Source organism: Cornus florida, unplaced genomic scaffold (genome assembly GCF_030987335.1).
Source record: "Cornus florida cultivar Cherokee Brave unplaced genomic scaffold, ASM3098733v1 CherokeeBrave_3.0.0_Hap2_Chr04, whole genome shotgun sequence".
Taxonomy (NCBI): Eukaryota; Viridiplantae; Streptophyta; class Magnoliopsida; order Cornales; family Cornaceae; genus Cornus; species Cornus florida.
Window position 1 is genome coordinate 1,862,665 of NW_026775574.1, and position 18,922 is coordinate 1,881,586.

Below are 18,922 nucleotides of genomic sequence, written 5' to 3' on the forward strand. Positions count from 1 at the left end.
TAATTTTTTAATTATATTTGTAATGAAAAATGAGTACTATATGAAGTTTTAATTGAGAATAAATTTTTTATTTTTAATAATTATAAAAACAAGTGAGACTTTCATTACATGTGATATACTTTCCATTAATCTGACAACTGTGAGAACAAATTTTTTTTTTTACGATATTTTTTTTTTATCTCTATTTTATCAGGAAAAGAAATACATATATTAGAATTTTCTAACTTATAAATGTCATTAAGTACCAGGAAATGTGTAACTCTAGTACAGATAATACACTCTTAATATATAGAGAGAAATTTTTTATTACTAATTTTTTGTAAAAGTGAGTAAAAAATCCTTAAAAGTAGGTTAAATGTCCACATAACAACTTTATGCTATGAAATTATTAACATACATACCTCTTGGGAATTTTCAAAAGAGTAACAAAGCAAAACAAGTATAACTTTATATCAGATTTATGTTTGAGGGGTGTTTCAACACAATGTTAAAAGAATAAGGGAGTTATTAACACACTTTTTAAAATAGGTAATGAAAGTGTGTTATTATTAAAGTGTTTTCTGCATTTGATGGACCCTAAAACCTATTATGAGAAAATATTTTCTTATTTGTAGTACATATTCAATTTTTCTTTCAAAAGAAATAAAATAAAAAGGAAAATTAGAGTCACCAAAGAAGGTGTGTCTGATTTTAAGGACTAAATTGATGGCTCGTGAACCCTAGTGTCACGGGCCTAGAGATTTGGCGCAGCGGCACGGCCCGTGCGGCACCAAGGCGTTGCTTCAGCTCGCGCAAGCGCCCTGGTCAGCCACCACGACCTGCCCTCCCAAGGATACATGCTGACTGGTTTCGGCCTGCCATGGCCTCGTCAGGGGAACGGCTCCAGCTCCCGACCAGTTTGTGCAGGGATGGCCAACTCCCTTCTTCATAGTCAAGTCCAAGACCAGCGACAAGCACCTCGAACTGAACCGAGTCGACCTGCCTGAACTCTGAAGAGGTACCATCCTGTGCTCCTGCACGCCCCTTCCCTGGAACCATTCCCAGTCAAACTCTGCTCTTTGCCAACCAGCATGCGTGTCTTCCATCCTCCAAGCGTCTTAGGAATCACTTCGTGACATTCTCCCCCACCTAAATCCTGCGACGTCCTCGTCGCAGTGCGGCGCTTCACTACTGCGTCCACTCCCTTCCAAAGTCTGCCTCCATGCGGTATGCTCGCCTTCCCACCATCGCTTCCTTGTGCAGCTCCCTGCACTGCACTCGCCCAATGATAGGCCTCGGACCAAGGGGACGTCCACTCCTCAAGGACGTGACTCTTCTCCGTCATGCCGCCTCCGCGACATCCCGAGCAAGCAATGGCCTTCTGCCGACTTGATGCTCGCCCTTCACCATGGTTTGCATCACCCAAGGACTAAGCACGAACTTTGGTGCGCGCGGCCCTCCGGCCCTTCAATGCGCAACTTCAACGGACGCCTCTTCCTGGGGAGATGGAGGCTCTCCCCCCCAACTGCATTGATTCCTCCACATCGACGCAACTTCAATGCACCGTCTTCATTCTCTGACCCCTCCCGGACCGACAAGGGGGCACCCCACCGTGCTTTACCCCAAGTCCTGCTCTGATACCATTTGTCACGGGCCTAGAGATTTGGCGCAGCGGCACGGCCCGTGCGGCACCAAGGCGTTGCTTCAGCTCGCGCAAGCGCCCTGGTCAGCCACCACGACCTGCCCTCCCAAGGATACATGCTGACTGGTTTCGGCTTGCCATGGCCTCGTCAGGGGAACGGCTCCAGCTCCTGACCAGTTTGTGCAGGGATAGCCAACTCCCTTCTTCATAGTCAAGTCCAAGACCAGCGACAAGCACCTCGAACTGAACCGAGTCGACCTGCCTGAACTCTGAAGAGGTACCATCCTGTGCTCCTGCACGCCCCTTCCCTGGAACCATTCCCAGTCAAACTCTGCTCTTTGCCAACCAGCATGCGTGTCTTCCATCCTTCAAGCGTCTTAGGAATCACTTCGTGACACTAGGCTCAATCAATAGTAGGGTGGTGTCTTGAACAATAAGGTCAAGTATGAATGACACCCACAAATCAAAAACTTTGCGGTACAAAATCAACAAACCCTTTTTCTAAACTTTGTATGATTCCACCTGCCTACTCTTTTTTTGTGGATTTATTGTAGAAATTAAAATCAAACACTTTCTTCTCCATTACCACCTACCTGTCTGCCCCCGGGCCAACTCTAATTAGGCTAATTTTAGTCGATATATATATATATATATATATATATATATATATATATATATATATATATTGTTCAAAAAGTGTGTTTATAATTTTTTGAGGTAATTTCAGTTCATGGCGCAAATTAATTCGATTGGACATGAGTTTGCTTGTTTTAAGTTTGTTTTTGAATTGTGAAGTTTATATATTTTGTTTAAAGGAAGTACAACCTTTTTTATAATAAAAATTAAAAATGATTTTAAAAAATAAATATTAAAAAGTCTAATGTTGTATAAAAAGAATATAATTAAAAATGAGAATGTATGTGTCGATCTCATTCATCTCAACAAAATAAAATATTAATAATAATAATAATAATAAAAATAATGAATAATGAATAATGAATGAATGAGTAAAACTTTTTTTTCTCCATTAATATAATAATTAAAATAAAACTCTTTCCTCTCTCCCTCCCCTCTCCTTTTCATTTCTATTACACAAAATTAAAAGAAAGAGGAAGAAACATTTTTCTTTCCTTCTTGCCAACCCTCTTAATTTATTCTTCACTTCTTTTCTCTCTCTTTATTTATTTATTTTTTTTAATCCTACTTAAAAATAGAGCATAACATTAAAAGACCAGCTGCATATACCATATTGATATTTATGGTAATAAAAATGTGTAGGATTTAAGAATACCTAATACCAATCATGATCCTACAATAGAATCGACCAAATCTACCTACTCCAAAATTAAATAATTCAAATATCAACACTTTAGGTGGAAATTCCATATTCAATATTCATGAAGGTGTTACATATCATAAATGAGCAGTACTTAGTAATTATAAGAATCCAACTTTTTCTTTTTTCTTTTTTGGATTGTCTTGGCAATTGAAAGTGTAATGTAATAAATGACATTATTGTACAAAGCCATTTTTATTTTTTAAGGACCACACAAACACCTCAAAAACACACACTCACTTCCTCATTTGAGGATCATTTTATTTTGGGGAGACCAAACTTTTGACTTAAATGCCCAACTCAACCTAAAAGTAAAATGTGTGTGGATATATATATATATATATATATATATATAGATATAAATATATATAGCCTGAAAGACTAAGCTCTATAAATGAATGTGCTTGTGAGACATATACATCAATGTCCCTAAAATCTATGGTGTGTATCCTAACAACTTTATTCTTGACAGCAATGTCATTAGGTACATATTTCAATGCTCATTAAATTCCTACTTTAATTATATATCAACCACTTTTGTTTCTTAGCTGTGCCCATTTACAATATTCCGCAATAATAATTGAGTTGACCATAGTCTATAGTGTGAGAGATAAGTAACATTCATTAAGCCATTTTTAATTTCAAACAAAAATTATTAAGTGTAAATATACATATAGACATACAAACTCTTGTTTTATATATACACGTTATAACGGTGGGTACTTGTCCATTTATTTACTTTAATTTCTATTTAAATTCAATGTGAGACAAGTCCCTCATTTATCCATTCATTTATACATACTTCACTTCACATTCAAATTCGATATAGAACAAGTTCCACTTGTAACATTCTTTTCATCTGAACCCGCTCAATCCAGAGGCCCTCCTGGCCTGGCGCGACACTAAATTAAGGGCTCAATTTGTCAATATTGTTGCTAATTAAACAATTGATGACATGACTAATGATATGTCAGATGACTTGGCATAAGTGCTGTGATGTAGTCTGTTTTGGTGGCCACGTAAGCTGTTGTTTGTTGACGTGGCATTAATGCTCGAGCATGTGAAGGCATGTGGGGGCATATGCATAGCATGATTAAAGTAGTTTCAAATTTTGTTGATGAATGCAGACACAATATGCCGTCCCAACGTAGAATTACCCATGTTGGATCTGGTTTTGATATTAACTGTAATGGGTAAACGCTTGTTCATTTATCTAAAAGTTTAACCTTTTAGATAATACTGATCCATTTATACACATTTTAACCCCTAATCCAAATTTAATGTAGGACAAGTCCTACTTGTAACACACGACTATATGCACTTAAGATTTAAGAAGGTTTTCAAACACTATATATATAAATGCTTGTGCGTATACATATGTGGTTGTGTATTAACTACATAATATTAAATTTATGGTTCACGGTATGGGTCGTGATCGTGATTGTGGTGTAATAGATTCGAACAAAATTAATGTAAACTAGTCGAATCGACCAATGTAGGATATTAAAAAAAAATCGCATATCGAGCGATACGATGATTAAATTACATACTAGTGTGACAAAGTATATTTGTGTTTGTGTGTGTTTGAAAGAAGGCATCACTAGCAAACAATGCATTTTAATGGAGAAAGACGTCTTCTCTTTACAATTATTTTATTTAATTAAATAAGAAATATTCACAACGCCTTTCGGTGAGAATAATGTCTAGATGATGCTTACGCATTGATACCATTTTCATTGGCATTAAAGAAATTCTTGTCAACAGACAACAATATCACCCAATATGATAATTAATCTGGGTAAATAAACAATTAAGTATTTCTTTATAATATATTAATAATGCCAAAAACATCTAATTAAAGATAAAATAGCTGAGTTTGAAAATTTGAAGAAGGGTATGATAAAAAGGAAAAGGACACACAACAACAGATTTTTTTGGCCAAGATGAACAAAACAAAAGATGCAGGAAGACTAGAGCGTTTGAAAACCACAATTATTTATTGAAAATGATTATAATTTCGTATAATGAAATTTTAATTTTAAAATTCTAATTTTATACCGTTGAATATAATTTAATTAACAATATAAAAATAAAATTCGAGAACGTTACAATTTTTTTTTTCTTCTTCTTCTTTTTATATAAAAACAAAAGACTTTTTTTGATTAAAAAGTCAATGCCACATCCTTGAGTGACTAGAAAGTCTAGAAGTCTTATGGCATTATGTTTAATGTCATCAAACATTAATTGTAACAAGCTAATTAATGGTATCATGTTTTTTTAGCTGGCTCACAAGTGATAAGAGAGCCGTCTTGCATGCATTATACGTTAAATTTGAATTCGAATCAAATGAAAAGCGTCTGATTTATTACGAGTGATAGTAAAATTAATCCATTCTCTTAGGTGTCACGCCAAATATTTAATCAAAAGTGTTCAAGTCTAAGTTTGTGTCATTACTAAACCTTGTGGATAAAATAATCCAACTGCAACGTAGATATTGTAAGCACCCATATCCTTTTCCAGTGCTATAAAAACCCTGGTGGTGGTGGTGGAGGAGGAGGAGGAGGAGGAGGAGGAGGAGTTGTTGTTGTTGTTTGAGAAAGACTCGTAGTTAAGGATTATAAATAAAACATGAGATTCCACCGAAAAGAGCAATGAAGCCAAACAAAAAATGCACAAGACTATAATCTATCTGCAAAATGGCGGGGTTACCTTGAATTCAACAAACTCAACCCACTTGTTTTATAACAAAATATATCCTGGTTTTTCTGTAGGCCCAATTGATATCATTTATTCCCGACTAATCAAAACATAAAAAAAAAATAATAATAAAATAAAATAAAATAAACAATACCAGCTAATATATAAACCTCTCTCTATATGTATGATATATATTAAATGCCAACTGGTTCCGAGTTAAGCAATGGCCCATGATCGAACATGTCCCTAGTCTTGAACCATTTGATCATCATTATATATATCACCAATGTGTTTGTTTATCATAGACTGGAAATCATGACATTTCATAAATTTTCTTTTGGGAGTCATTCTAATAACCTGTAGCTAATTACTCGATCAGTAACTTTTTTTTTTTTTTTTTGTTTTTTTTTGTTTTTTTTTAGGTTATTGATAGTATCACGACAAACGCAATGAACTGACACAATAAAAAAGTAAAAATATCAAGCACGAAAATTTATACATGATTCGGTAAAGTATGCTATATTGATAGAGATTTGACAAAAGCGTTTACTATAGTCCCTAACTCTCTTTCAGTAAGATTTTCAATGTTTCTCAACAATACACTATAAACCTCTTATAGAGGCACGGACCCATGAAGGGTCCAGTGCACCTAGCTGCTCCCACTATTTTTTTTTTTTAATTTACAAAATTACCTTTAAAATTTGTGAAAATCTCAAAAATGTCTTCTTTTTTTATTTTTATTTTTATTTATGAAAATTTAAATATGCCCTCACACAATTTTTAATAATACCCTATTATACAAGTTGTTGAAGGTCACTTCCTCCTACATAACAAAAAATATTAAGTGTAAATATACATATAAATAAATCATTTACGCAACTATTTATAGACACTCAACTCCTATCCAAATTCGATGTGGCATTCTTTCTCACGCAAACCCGATCGATGTGGCATTCTTCCCCATCCGAATTTACACAACCCGGACGCCCTACGGGCTGGGAGCTTAGCGTGACACCGAATTAAGGAATGAGTCTGGTTCTGATACCAACTATCACGAGGGAGCGCTTGTCCATTTACCAAAAAACTTAAATTGTTTGGTGCGTACCCACCCATTTATATACACTTCAACCCCCATTCAAATTCGATGTGGGACAAGTCCCACTTGTAACTCTCGTCTTGCATAATATTAATTTGTGGTTTACGGTATCGGTCGTGATGAAGATCGCGGTATAACAGATTCAGACAAACTCAGTGTAAATTGACCGAATCGATTAGTATAGGACCCTAAAAAAAAAAAATAGTGTATCGAGCTATACGAACCATGATTAAATAATTGGAAACTCCCTTGGTGTTTCCAGAGGGTTTTCTTTTCGCTCTTCTCTAATCCGATCAGCGAGAGAGGATCTATTACTTTGCTCTTGTTTTGGCAAGCGGCTCAGGTTTTCTTTCTTTTCTTGTTCTGTCAAGCAAATTCCTTTCCTTTGTTCTTTCTTGCCTTTTGGTTTTTCCGATGGACGACGACCTCGCTTTTCAGCTTGAGTTTTGCAAACTTTCCGAAGAGGAAGATCGAGAGGTGGTCATTGCAGCTCCAAAGACCTTAGAGGCATCTAAATGGTGTGCACACAGTTTAGCAGGTCAATTGTTTATTGATAAACCCCTGAAGTTGTTTGGTATGCGCAAGGCATTAAGTGAAGCTTGGGATTGTGAGAGTCTTCAGATGTACCAGATTAAAGATCTCATGTTCTAATTTATAATCCCAACGGCAGAAGCTAGTGAGAAAATTATGAGAAATCGTCCATGGAGTTTTGACGGCGATCTTCTCTCTGTTCAACTATGGTCTCCAAATTTTGTGTTTACAGATGCCTCATTCCAGCGTGTTCCATTTTGGGTTCGTGTTACCAATGTCCCCATCCAGCTAGTTACTGAAGAAGGGGCTTGGGAAATTGGTTCCTCTTTTCTTTCCTGTGAAAAAGGTGGAAGTTCGAGATTACGGCCTAACCGAGGGACGCTATCTCCGGCTCCGAATTACAGTGGATATTTCTAAACCCTTCCGGAGAGGAGTTCGAATTATGCATGACAATCAACGGAAGTGGACCAAACTTCAGTATGAGAGGCTATTGTAATACCCCTAATTTTAAAAGGATAGTCCTGGCATTTATTTAATTGTTTAATCTTTTATTTAATTATTTAATTGCGTGTTATTCTATTAATTGGTAATTTTAATTGTGTGTTTCTTCCATGGTTATTTAAATTTGATTTTGTTTTAATTAATTGATTAAATTGTTTTGTTTTCTTTTATTAAATTGTTTTAAATTAAATTATTTTATGATGTTTTATTTGACTTAATTGATAATTGGTTTTATTTAATTAAATTGGTTTAAATTAAGATTGTGTTTTCTGTATATTCACATATTAGCCGACATAGGTTATAACTTAGGTTATTCTTGGGCCGACTAAATGTTGCATTAGGGCTCAAATTATACAAGGATTAGGGTTGGCTTACTACGTATATATATATGACCTCATGTGGGTTTAGAGTTTGAGGAAAAATACATAAAACTCTATTCCCGTATACAGTGATACAGAGAGTTGTGAGAGCAGAGAAACAGAGAGGGAACTTGAGTATTATACAGAGAGGTTCAAGGAAGGTTGGACGGGGTGTTTTTTGGGTTGAACCAAGAGCGTCGGAGGAGTAGGACAGTAGTCGACGACGTTGACGGACAATTCAGAGATGGAGGTTTGGAGTTTCAAAGTCTGAAACTCAAGGCAAGTCTCTGTTCCACTCTATCTCTTTAATCTGTGTTCTGTACATGCTTAGAAAGACTCCAGGGATTAAACCAACATTAAAACGGATTAAATAAATGTTTAAATTTATCTTGAATGCATGTTTAAACTATAATAAATCTCGTGAACCAAACTGGTGCAAGTTCTTAAAGTTTCTGTGACTTGTTGCATGCCGTTCTTGAGTTTAAGCTTGGTTTAATTGGGATTATTGTTGCATGTCAGGGGCTTTCAAATAAATCTGGAACATTAAATAAACACCAGAATAGGAGTTTAAAATACTACAGAGGCTCTAGACTTCGCCGGAGGCGAAGAAGACGAACAGGTTAGGGGATGCGGCTCTTGTGATACCCCTCGATTCTAGAACCACGGGTGATCAAGTCCGGGCACAGATCCGAAGGATACCAGACAATCAATATATAAACAAGTAGGAATAAAACTGAATTAAGAATAAAATAATGATATGCTGAAAAGAATTCTAATTATAAAACCTCCAAAAATAAAAGTTTTAATATAAATTAACTTTCCAATCCGTACAACTCGGGAATCCAACTAGTGGACCCCTAATAATCTCAACTGATAAAACTTTACAGAATAAAATCCAAAACTAAAACCAGAAAGAAAAATCCTATTTAGTCGGAAGAGTGAGTGACTGTATCTGCATCACCACTATCAAACCCTAAGCCTGGTACTTACGAACACCTGAAAAATAAAGGTGGGTTAGGCCCACATGCAAGTTCCATCCTACTACAATCCGTACATAAACCCGATACACAGATACATCCTAGATAGCTTGGCAATATCTACAATAGTCCATAGATATATAAATACATACTATAGGATGCTCACTAGCCTATAACATAGTTCAGCCTGGGTAGAAGGTGACATATAAAACACGCTTTTTAGCGGCCAAGTACCTAGACCTACCAGGGAACATTAGCTATATCCAGCTACTCAACCTTTGCAATATACGCACCCTAACCGTGATCAGGAGACTCAAGCTCGTATCACGGTACCATAAATATATATATAAATTCTTTCCTAATGCAGAAAAATAAAACAAACATCCGTTATGTCGTTCAACTGTTTTAGTTGACAGGACATGCATCCATGTAGGATTTAACTATTTTAGTTAATCCATTCCGTATGTATGAAAGGGGTAGGACTTAGCTTTTTGATCTAATCCATCCCTGATATGTCACCGTCCCATACCGGTACATATAATGCATATGATCCACACATGATGCACATTCAAAATGAACATCAAGTATATCCAGAACCAACATAATAGAAATCAGATATAGACAAGCTCCTATCGTGCATCCAGTATATGATTATATTCATAGAACCTCCTTTTAAATTGTTAAAATAAGAATAAACAATTTAAACCATCCATTTCCATGTAATTGACAGAACCAAAATTAAGACAGTTCAGCAATTATCCTCCATATCATAATATAATGAATATCAGAATTTTAAACTGCACATTATACTAGAATTCCAAATCAATACATCCATACTAGTTCGTTTTAAATGTTAAAATGATGACTAGCATTTACATCCTCCCAAATCCTTTACGGCATGCAAATCTATAATTAAATCTCATGGCATCTATGTAATTCCCCATTATAAATTCTGTGTCAGATATAATGACACTCCAAAGTTTAAGTACATCATATGAAACTTCAAAAGTATTTTATACCAGTTTCATTTAATTTGCTAACACGAAACTAGCAACTAACCTTCCACTACTCCCGACAATATACAACTTATTAGATACGAGTACATGACGTCATAACTAACATTCCTGGAACTGAACTATGCTAAATATATCATTGATATAAATTCTAACAATAATTACAATGTCAGTCCAAATTAAGTTGTCAAAACAACTTAGCAAAACAAGCATTCCTCCTTCATTGACAGTAGGCCTATTATAAGCTTATGTTTTATGACATGCATTTAGATTTAGCACTTTAGCATAAACAAACTATTTGAAGGCTTTAACAAGTTAATTTTAATCATTAAAAACCCCCCATCACTTTCCAGTATTTACCTTTAAGCCCCTGGACTTCAGAAAAATTGCAGAAAACACCCGTAGGGGTTTTTTTTTCCATGGGAGCCGGCTCCCCTTTATTGGAGCAGGCTCCTAGGCTTCTAGAGCCGGCTCTCCCTCATGGAGAGCCGACTCTCTCTTCATGGGAGCCGGCTCCCACTATTTAGGAGCCGGCTCTCACCCCTGAGAGCCCCTCTCTACTTCACTGCTTCGTCTTTGCTTCCGGCAGAAGTTCCAACTGTCTGTCCTAAGTTTCTTAAGGATTTTTAAAGGTTCAATTTAAGCCCTAATACTCCTATAAACTCCCTTGATTCTACTGCCAATTGTTCTATAAAAAATCCAAACAATTACAGGGCAGTTTATGCAGAAACACCCACCGTTCCAATTTCAAAAACGCAGAACTAATTACAGAAATACTCTAACCTGCATACAATCCATTTTTAAAGTCTACTTAACTTCTTAACCATCCTAACAACTCCTCACATTCCATTATGAATTAATTTACAAGAGTTTAACACATAATCCTCACCGTTTATGCAAAGAAACAAGCTTCAGTTATTTCAAAGGTTCCTCAATTACAGTCCGGCAAACATGCATCAATTATTAGTTTTAAAACTTTAATTAATCCCCTGGAGACTATTTAGAATGCACAGAACACAAGTTTACAGGAAGGAGACAGAATGAAACTTGCCTATGAGATTTTGAATTAAAACCTCTACGCTGTCTCTACGTTTCAGAATTCCCCAGATTGTTTTCCTCCTTTGATAAACCTTCTATTCCTCTGTTGCCTCTTGACTTACCCACGAGCAACTCCTCTGTTTGTCCTCTATCCTTCCTCCATTAGCCTCACAGATTCTCTCAAGAACCCTCTCTGTTTTCCTCTCAAAATACTATTCCGTGAATAGGGTTTTGTTTTTCCTAACCCTAACAGACATATAGGATTATATATATATAGGCACTTACTAAGACCTAATTCCAATTCCTAGCTAACTATAAGTCGGCTTATTTATCTCTATAAAAGAAAACCCTAATCCTATATAACCATACAAAAATATATATATATATACCAAATAAGTCCTATTAAAACATACGTCATTTAATCTTACTTTTAAGTAAAAAAATAATTAAATTAAAGCAAAATTAAATAGTTAAAGTAACACAGCCAATTAACATAAAACAGATAAATAATTAATTTAACATACATAAACAATTACAATACAACAATTAAATTAAATACACACAAATAATAATAAGACAACTAATTTAACCAAATAACAAATAAGTCCAATAATTTAAATAAAAATGAAAAACAAACCAAAATATTCCCATTTTATCCTTTTGAAAACTAGGGGTATTACAGCTCTCAAAAGAGGAGAGCCGGCTCACCAAAAGGGTAGAGCCAGCTCTAGGACTTGTAGAGCCGGCACTACATGGGGTAGAGCCGGCTCCATATGAAGTGGAGGCGGCTCCAACCCATTTTCTTGAGGTTTTGCGTGGTTATGGGTCCGGTTTGGCCTGTAGGAAGGTTCCTAGGTTGGTTCAGGGAATGTGGATGATCTGTATAATTATTCCAGAGATGTATAAACTGTTGGGAAGCATGTTAATGATATTATGTTGAAGTATGCACAAAGATAAGGTTCAACATTAAACATGTTTGGGAAACAGTGGATGAAAGGATTGAAACTAGTATATTGTTCTTACTATTTTCTGAAACAATTGGGGTTCTTTGTCTAAATTAAAGACATTAAACCTGTCTTAACTGTGTACAAGTATATAGTTATTTATCCGGAAACATAAATCTATTTAGCTGGAATTAATTGATGATTACCTTTTCCATTGATTGCATTAATTATGGTTCTGTTTGGAGGAATTAAATGTGCAGTTTTATTTCATGTATTTAAATGACTGGAACTTAGATTCTAAAATTGTTATTGGATGCATAATTTAGTTATACACATGTTAAACTGTAATTATGCAAATTTTGGAGTATGGTTGATTAGTATCTGATACTGTTTTCATCAACTGTGTTAACTGGAGGAGCTAAATGTACAGTCTTTTCATTTATATCAAGAACTGTAATGGGATATCTAAATGTTATATGGGATGCATAAATTGGTTGTGTACATGCTAAACTATATTTATGTTTATTCTGGGATGTGGTTAATAAGTAATTATACTGTGTTATTAATTACGGAAACTGGAGGATGGTATGCACCGGTATGGGACAGTGTCATACTAGGTACGGATTAGTTCAGACACTAAGCCCTACCTAAATTTGGATTAAGGTATGGATTAATCATAAAGATTAAGTCCATTACCAACATGTGTCATATCAATTGTGAATTGAATGATCCACTATGGTTTCAGGATGGATTTGTTATACATATATCATACCACTACACAGATGGATGGTATTATGTATTAGAAGGAGTACGGACTTTATATATATATTATATGGTGCCGTGGTATGAGCTTGAGTCTCATGACCATGGTTAGGGCACGTATATCGCTTAGGATGGATAACTGGACATAGGTGTTATTCCCTGGTACGTCTAGGTACTCATACCCACCTTAGGGTGCGTATTTGCACGTTGTCTTCTATTCAGGCGGAGACAAACCTACTGGACTAACGAGCGTCCTATAGTGTGTACTATATACTTATATGGACTATTCTAGTTATTATTGAGTCTTCCTAGGATGTATCTGCATATCGGATTACTGTTTGGATTGTAGTAGGATCAGGACTTGCATGTGGGCCTGACCCATTTCTTTATTTTTCAAGTGTTCGTTAGTTCCAGGGTTAGAGCTTGAACGTGCAGAGCAAATACAGATATTCATTCCTCCGACTATGTAGGAATCTTCTTTATGTTAGCTTTAGTTTTTATTTTTGTTTTTCAATTTCGGTTTGAGAACCTTTAATAAGGGGTCCAATGGATGGATTCCCAAGTTGTAAACCTATGGAGTTTGGATTTAACAGATTTCAATAATTATATTATTTTAAGGATTTTCAATTAGCATTCTTCCGTTATTATTTTATTTCTTATTTCATCTTGTATTCCGTGCTCGTTATAAAATATTGATTGTTTGATATTCTCTCAGGTTTGAGACTGGGCTTGATCAACCCGCGTCTCGGATCCGAGGGGTATCACAGCTATCCTCTCTATGCTTTAACTGTTGGCGTGTTGGGCATGATAACCGATCTTGCCCGTGGCCGATGGATACTCCGGTGAATGAGCATCAATTTAGCACTTGGCTGCGTGCGATGGGCTCGGCGGGTAAACTTAAAAAAGGTAAGCTCTCGGCAAACTCCACGTGTTCTTCCCATTCTCACAGCTCGCATTCGGTACTTCCAGCTTCTCCAGTGACCAATTTCTCTCCTGGCGAAGCTAGTAGCAGCAACCAAACCATGGTTATTCCTCTCGTAACCCCGGTTAAAGTGGCTGACGTCATGTTTCAGGATGGGCAATTAATACCTCCCACAGGTCCTACTGCATACAGTACTTCTGCACCGCCAGCTGATTATGTGGCTACAGTGCGCGAGGATTTGCCTTGTCGGGATTGTTGCCGAACTAATAACTAAGAGGTGAGGATCTATTCTAAGGTCACTTTACCCACGGTAAGTCTTCCAATCTCTCTGGCCCAAACTTTGCTTCTGGGCCGAATCCGGGCCTACATACTCGTAGGGAGAAGTTCATTAAGAGTCAAGCTATATCTCTTCCTTTTAGTCAGCCCAGTTTGCACCCCGATCATGAAATGACCCATAGTGACCTAACTACCAACCCTATTCACAGGTCAAGCCCAACATCCCCTTTTGATCCAGGAGTGGCCAGTTCTCAGTTTTTGGGGGAGCCCTTTTCTACTACATTCAATCCAATTGAAATTCAGCACTCTTTACCTGACGCATCTAAATCTTTCTCTCCCCTTGCCTGTGTCAACCCGAAGAAACCTGTTTCCCCTAATAAACCATGGAAACGTTTGGCCAGAATTCATTCTGATTCTGGTACCACGATTTCTTTTGACGGTCCAAAACGCAAATGCGGGGAGACTGAGTTTCATCCTTCCAAGGAGTCTAAGAAAGTAAAGACGTTGGAAACTAGGTCTTCCTTGCAGTCGACAATTGAGCAATCGATCCCTTCATCCAAATCAGTGGCGGTAGCCAACCTCGAATGGCCCCACCCCCCTCAATGAGAGTTTTGGTGTGGAAATGTCAGGGTTTAGGGACCCCCTGACAGTTTCCCAGTTGAGGAGGTTAGTGACCCTCTATTCCCCTCCTCTTATTTTTCTGTCCGAAACGAAGAACGCCAGTGATCGCGTGGAAAAGTGCGAGTTTTACTAGGTTATTATGATTTTTTTGTGGTCCCATCAGTGGGCAAGGCTGGTGGTTTTGCTCTTCTCTTCTCTAAAGAGTGGAATATCTCAATAATTGATTTATCTGATTTTCAAATTACGTGCAAAGTGATTGGGGGACGTGGAAGTACTCCTTGGTATTTTAGAGGGGTGTATGGTTCCTGCTCTGACAAGGAACGAGCTTATTAATGGCGATATATCCATAGTTTGATGTTTCAATTAGGCCCCCGATGGATTCTTATGGGGGACTTCAATGCTCTATTACATAGAGACGAAAAAAGAGGTGGTAGAAGGAAGTCTGGCTGGATGCTTAAGGAGTTCAAAATGTTTTTGGAAGATTGTGAGTTGATTGATCTCCGTTTTAAGGGCTTTCCCTTTACCTGGCGTAATAAGCGTGAAAGTGGTCAACTTATTCTTGCTCGGTTGGATAGAGCCCTTTGTACGGGTCAATGGTTCCATTCTTTTCCCCGCTGTATGTTACATCACATTACTGTCCAAGGCTCTGACCATCTTGCCATCATGTTATGTCTCAATGACTCGATTTCTCATTCTCAGCACAGTTTCCAGTTCGACGCTCGTTGGGTCAAAGAAGAAGAATTTAAACCTCTTATTCAGAAAGCATGGTATACTGTGATGACTGGTACGCCTATGCAAGGCATCAACCAAAAATTACAACACTGCACATCTGTTTTGAGAACTTGGTGTCGAGGTAAACCCAATAATGCTAAAACTAGAATTTTGGAGTTGGAGCGGCGTTTATTGTTTCTCAAGGAACAAGTGCAGGGTTATGATCAACTGGAATGCTTCAAGCTGGAACAGGAATTAGGCGCTGCATGGAAGGATGAGGAGCTTTTCTGGCTCCAGAAATCCAGAATTTCTTGGTTGCAGCAGGGCGATAAAAACTCTTCTTTTTTTCACAGAAAAACAAAAATTCGGCGCCGAAAGAATGAAATTATTGGATTGGAAGACCCAAGTGGTCATTGGGTGGATTCAAAGGATGATATTTGGCGAGTCGCTGAGGACTACTTCCATAATCTATATGCATCGTTGCCGGCCCACGTGGATGATCAGTTTTGGAATCTTGTCGCCCCTAAAGTTACTAAGGATATGAATACAATTTTATTACAAGATGGGACTGTTGAGGAACTGCGAGAAGCTTTGGCGAGTATGGGTCCGTATAAGTCTCCTGGCCCGGGCGGCTTTACTCCTCTGTTTTTTCAAACCAACTGGGAGGTCATTAAATTTGATATTTTACAAGCTTTTAATTCGTTTCTCCAAGGCAGCTTACTTCCACAGAGTTTGAATTCTACCAATCTCGTTCTTATCCTAAAAATCAAACATCCGACAATGATGACGTATTTCAGGCCAATTGCTTTGTGTAATGTGGCCTACAAATTGTTTCCAAGACTTTGGCTAACAGACTCAAGCCCCTTTTTCCTCTTCTGATCAATGAAGCCCAGAGTGCTTTTGTCCCTCACTGTTTAATCCATGATAATATTGTACTTACTCATGATCTTTTGCATGTTCTTCAATCTAAGAAGTTCGGTGAGTTGGGTTTTATGGCTCTCAAATTGGACATGGCCAAGGCTTATGATCGAGTCAGTTGGTCTTTCCTTTGTCAGTTTATGAAACAGTTGGGTTTTCACCAGAGATGGGTTAGTCTGATTTTGGAGTGTATTAGTTCGGTATCCTACTCAGTGATGATTAATGGTGAAAGGGGAGATTATTTTACTCCATTTTGGGGTCTTCGGCAAGGCGACCCTATTTCCCCTTACTTATTTCTGATGTGCACTGAAGGGCTATCACTTTTATTCTAGGAGTTTGGCAAACGGAAAAATATTTTGGGTATGAAGATGGGTAGGGGCTGTCCATCGATCTCTCACTTAATGTTTGCCGATGATGCCCTTCTTTTTTGTAAAGCCAAAGATCAGGAGGTGCGTTGTATTAAATCCATTCTGGATAGATATTCGGCTTTAACGGGCCAATTGGTGAATTTGGATAAATCTTGTCTTTTCTTCTCCCCAAATACGGCTTCGGATAAAAAAAATTTGTGTACTATGATTTTGGAAATTTACAATGTGGATTGGAACAATGTTTATCTTGGACTCCCTTGTTTTGTGGGAAAATCTAAAGTGGCAACAATGGGTTTCCTATCCAACAGAATCTCTGCTCGAACAAAATCTTTCAAAGGGAAGTTGTTATCTAAAGCCGGGAGGGAGGTTATGTTGAAAGCAGTTCTCTCGTCTCTTCGCACTTATGCTATGCAATGTTTGCGTCTTCCCAAGAAGAATTGTGCTGATTTGACCAGTAAGTTCCTTAATTTTTGGTGGGGGCGGCGAAGAGAAATCTAACAAGATTAAATGGGTGAGTTGGGACAGTCTTTGCTCTTTCAAGGTGGATGGTGGTTTAGGGTTCAAAAATGTTGAAGCCTTCAATCTTGCTTTTCTTACTAAAATGACATGGCATATGGAACAAGGTAACGATTCTCTTCTCTATCATTCTTTTAAGCAGAAATATTTTAAATCATGTGCTTTTGTTAATGCTGTGCCCAAATCCCACTCCTCTTGGGTATGGCGCAATATTTTATCTACCCAAGCTGTCATTAAGAAGGGATTGAGCTGGAGCATAGGTGACGGATCGAAAGTCAATTGTTGGTTAGATAACTGGCTTCCCGATGTTGCTCATCCTATTGCCATATCAAACCCTCTCGGGTCGCCTTTTTCTTTAGTAGCTGATCTTATGGTTCCCTCGTCACACTCCTGGAATTCTAATTTGATTCGTCATCATTTCAATCCGAGAGATTGTGCTCTTATTTTTCAAATACCCATCAGTTTCAGTGGGGGTGTAGATTGTAAGGTGTGGGGTGCCACAAAGGATGGGTCTTTTTCAATCAAAAATGCATATCATATTGCTCTGTCAACCTTAAAAAGCGAGACTGATCCATCTCCTTCTGCTGGCTATAGTTTTGATGCTGCAAAATCTAATATGTGGCATACTATTTGGAAAATTTAAGCGCATCGAAAAATTTTATTTTTTCTTTGGCAAAGCTTACATGAGCGCATTCCAGTTAATTTTTTGCTGTCCTTGCGTAAAGCCTCTGCAGTGCTGTTTTGCCTTTTCTGTGACGCTCCAGCCGAAACAGTTGATCACATTCTCTGTACATGTCCTTTTGCTTGTATGGTTTGGAGATTAAGTCCGTTAAGACTGGATTTTAGGGGTTGTGGTCCAACTGTCTGGCCCAAGCGATGGGTGGAGATGTCTGACAAGTGGAGGCACTCTTCTGGTTCTTCGCAGTGTTATAGCCTTGCAGCTTTTATTTGTTGGACTCTTTGGAAATGCAGAAATGATCTTCTCTTTAATCATTGCCGATGGGATCCTTTTGAGGCATCACAAAAAGCTCTTACCGATTTCTTTGAATATCAAGAGATTCTACGACAATCTCAATCCATGTCTTTTCCTTCTCCTTCTTCCTTATCGGTTCATCCTCCTTTGCAGTGGCGCCCTCCGCCGTTGGGATTTCTCAAACTCAATTTTGAAGTGGGTTTTAATCAAGCCAGACAATTTTGCGGTGGTTGGATGATTCTGCGCAACCATCTAGGACAGCCGGTTAAGGTGGCATCTGTTTTCCTCTCTCATGTTGGGGGTCCCTGTTTGGCTGAGGGTCTTGTGCTACGTGAATGTCTTTCTTTGTTACATTTATGGGGCTATCAAAACGTGATTATTGAAGGGGTTTGCCAACAAGTGATGTGGCTGAAGCCTTCAGTTGCAGCTTTATATGTGGTTTTTCAAGATGTCTCTATTCTTCTTTCTGTATGTAAGGGGTCCTCTTTAGCTTAGTTTCCTAGGGATGGTAACTGTGTAGCTCATTTAGTGAGCAAAATGGCCTTGGTGGCTGAATGTGGTGATCTGGCCTTCATGGCTTCTTGATGCCTTAGCTCTTGATTGTAATTCTTCTTTTATTCTATAATAGTCTTCTCTGGTTGGCGGAAAAAAAAAAAAAAAACATGATTAAATTACATATTAGTGTGACACTGTATCTGTGTTTGTGTGTTTGGAAGAAGGCATCACTAGCAAACAATGCATT

General features: G+C 37.6%; 1 protein-coding gene across 1 annotated transcript; it reads left to right on the forward strand.

The window, feature by feature from the left end:
- The first annotated feature begins 18,015 nt into the window (after positions 1-18,015).
- Positions 18,016-18,675, forward strand: LOC132304599 (uncharacterized). Its single transcript, XM_059802353.1, has one exon. The coding sequence runs from the start codon at positions 18,016-18,018 to the stop codon at positions 18,673-18,675; it is 660 nt and encodes a 219-aa protein (XP_059658336.1).
- Positions 18,676-18,922: the final 247 nt, after the last annotated feature.

Excerpts from the sequence above, each read along its gene's own strand:
- LOC132304599 (XM_059802353.1), top strand. The coding sequence starts at position 18,016 with ATGGTTTGGAGATTAAGTCCGTTAAGACTGGATTTTAGGGGTTGTGGT.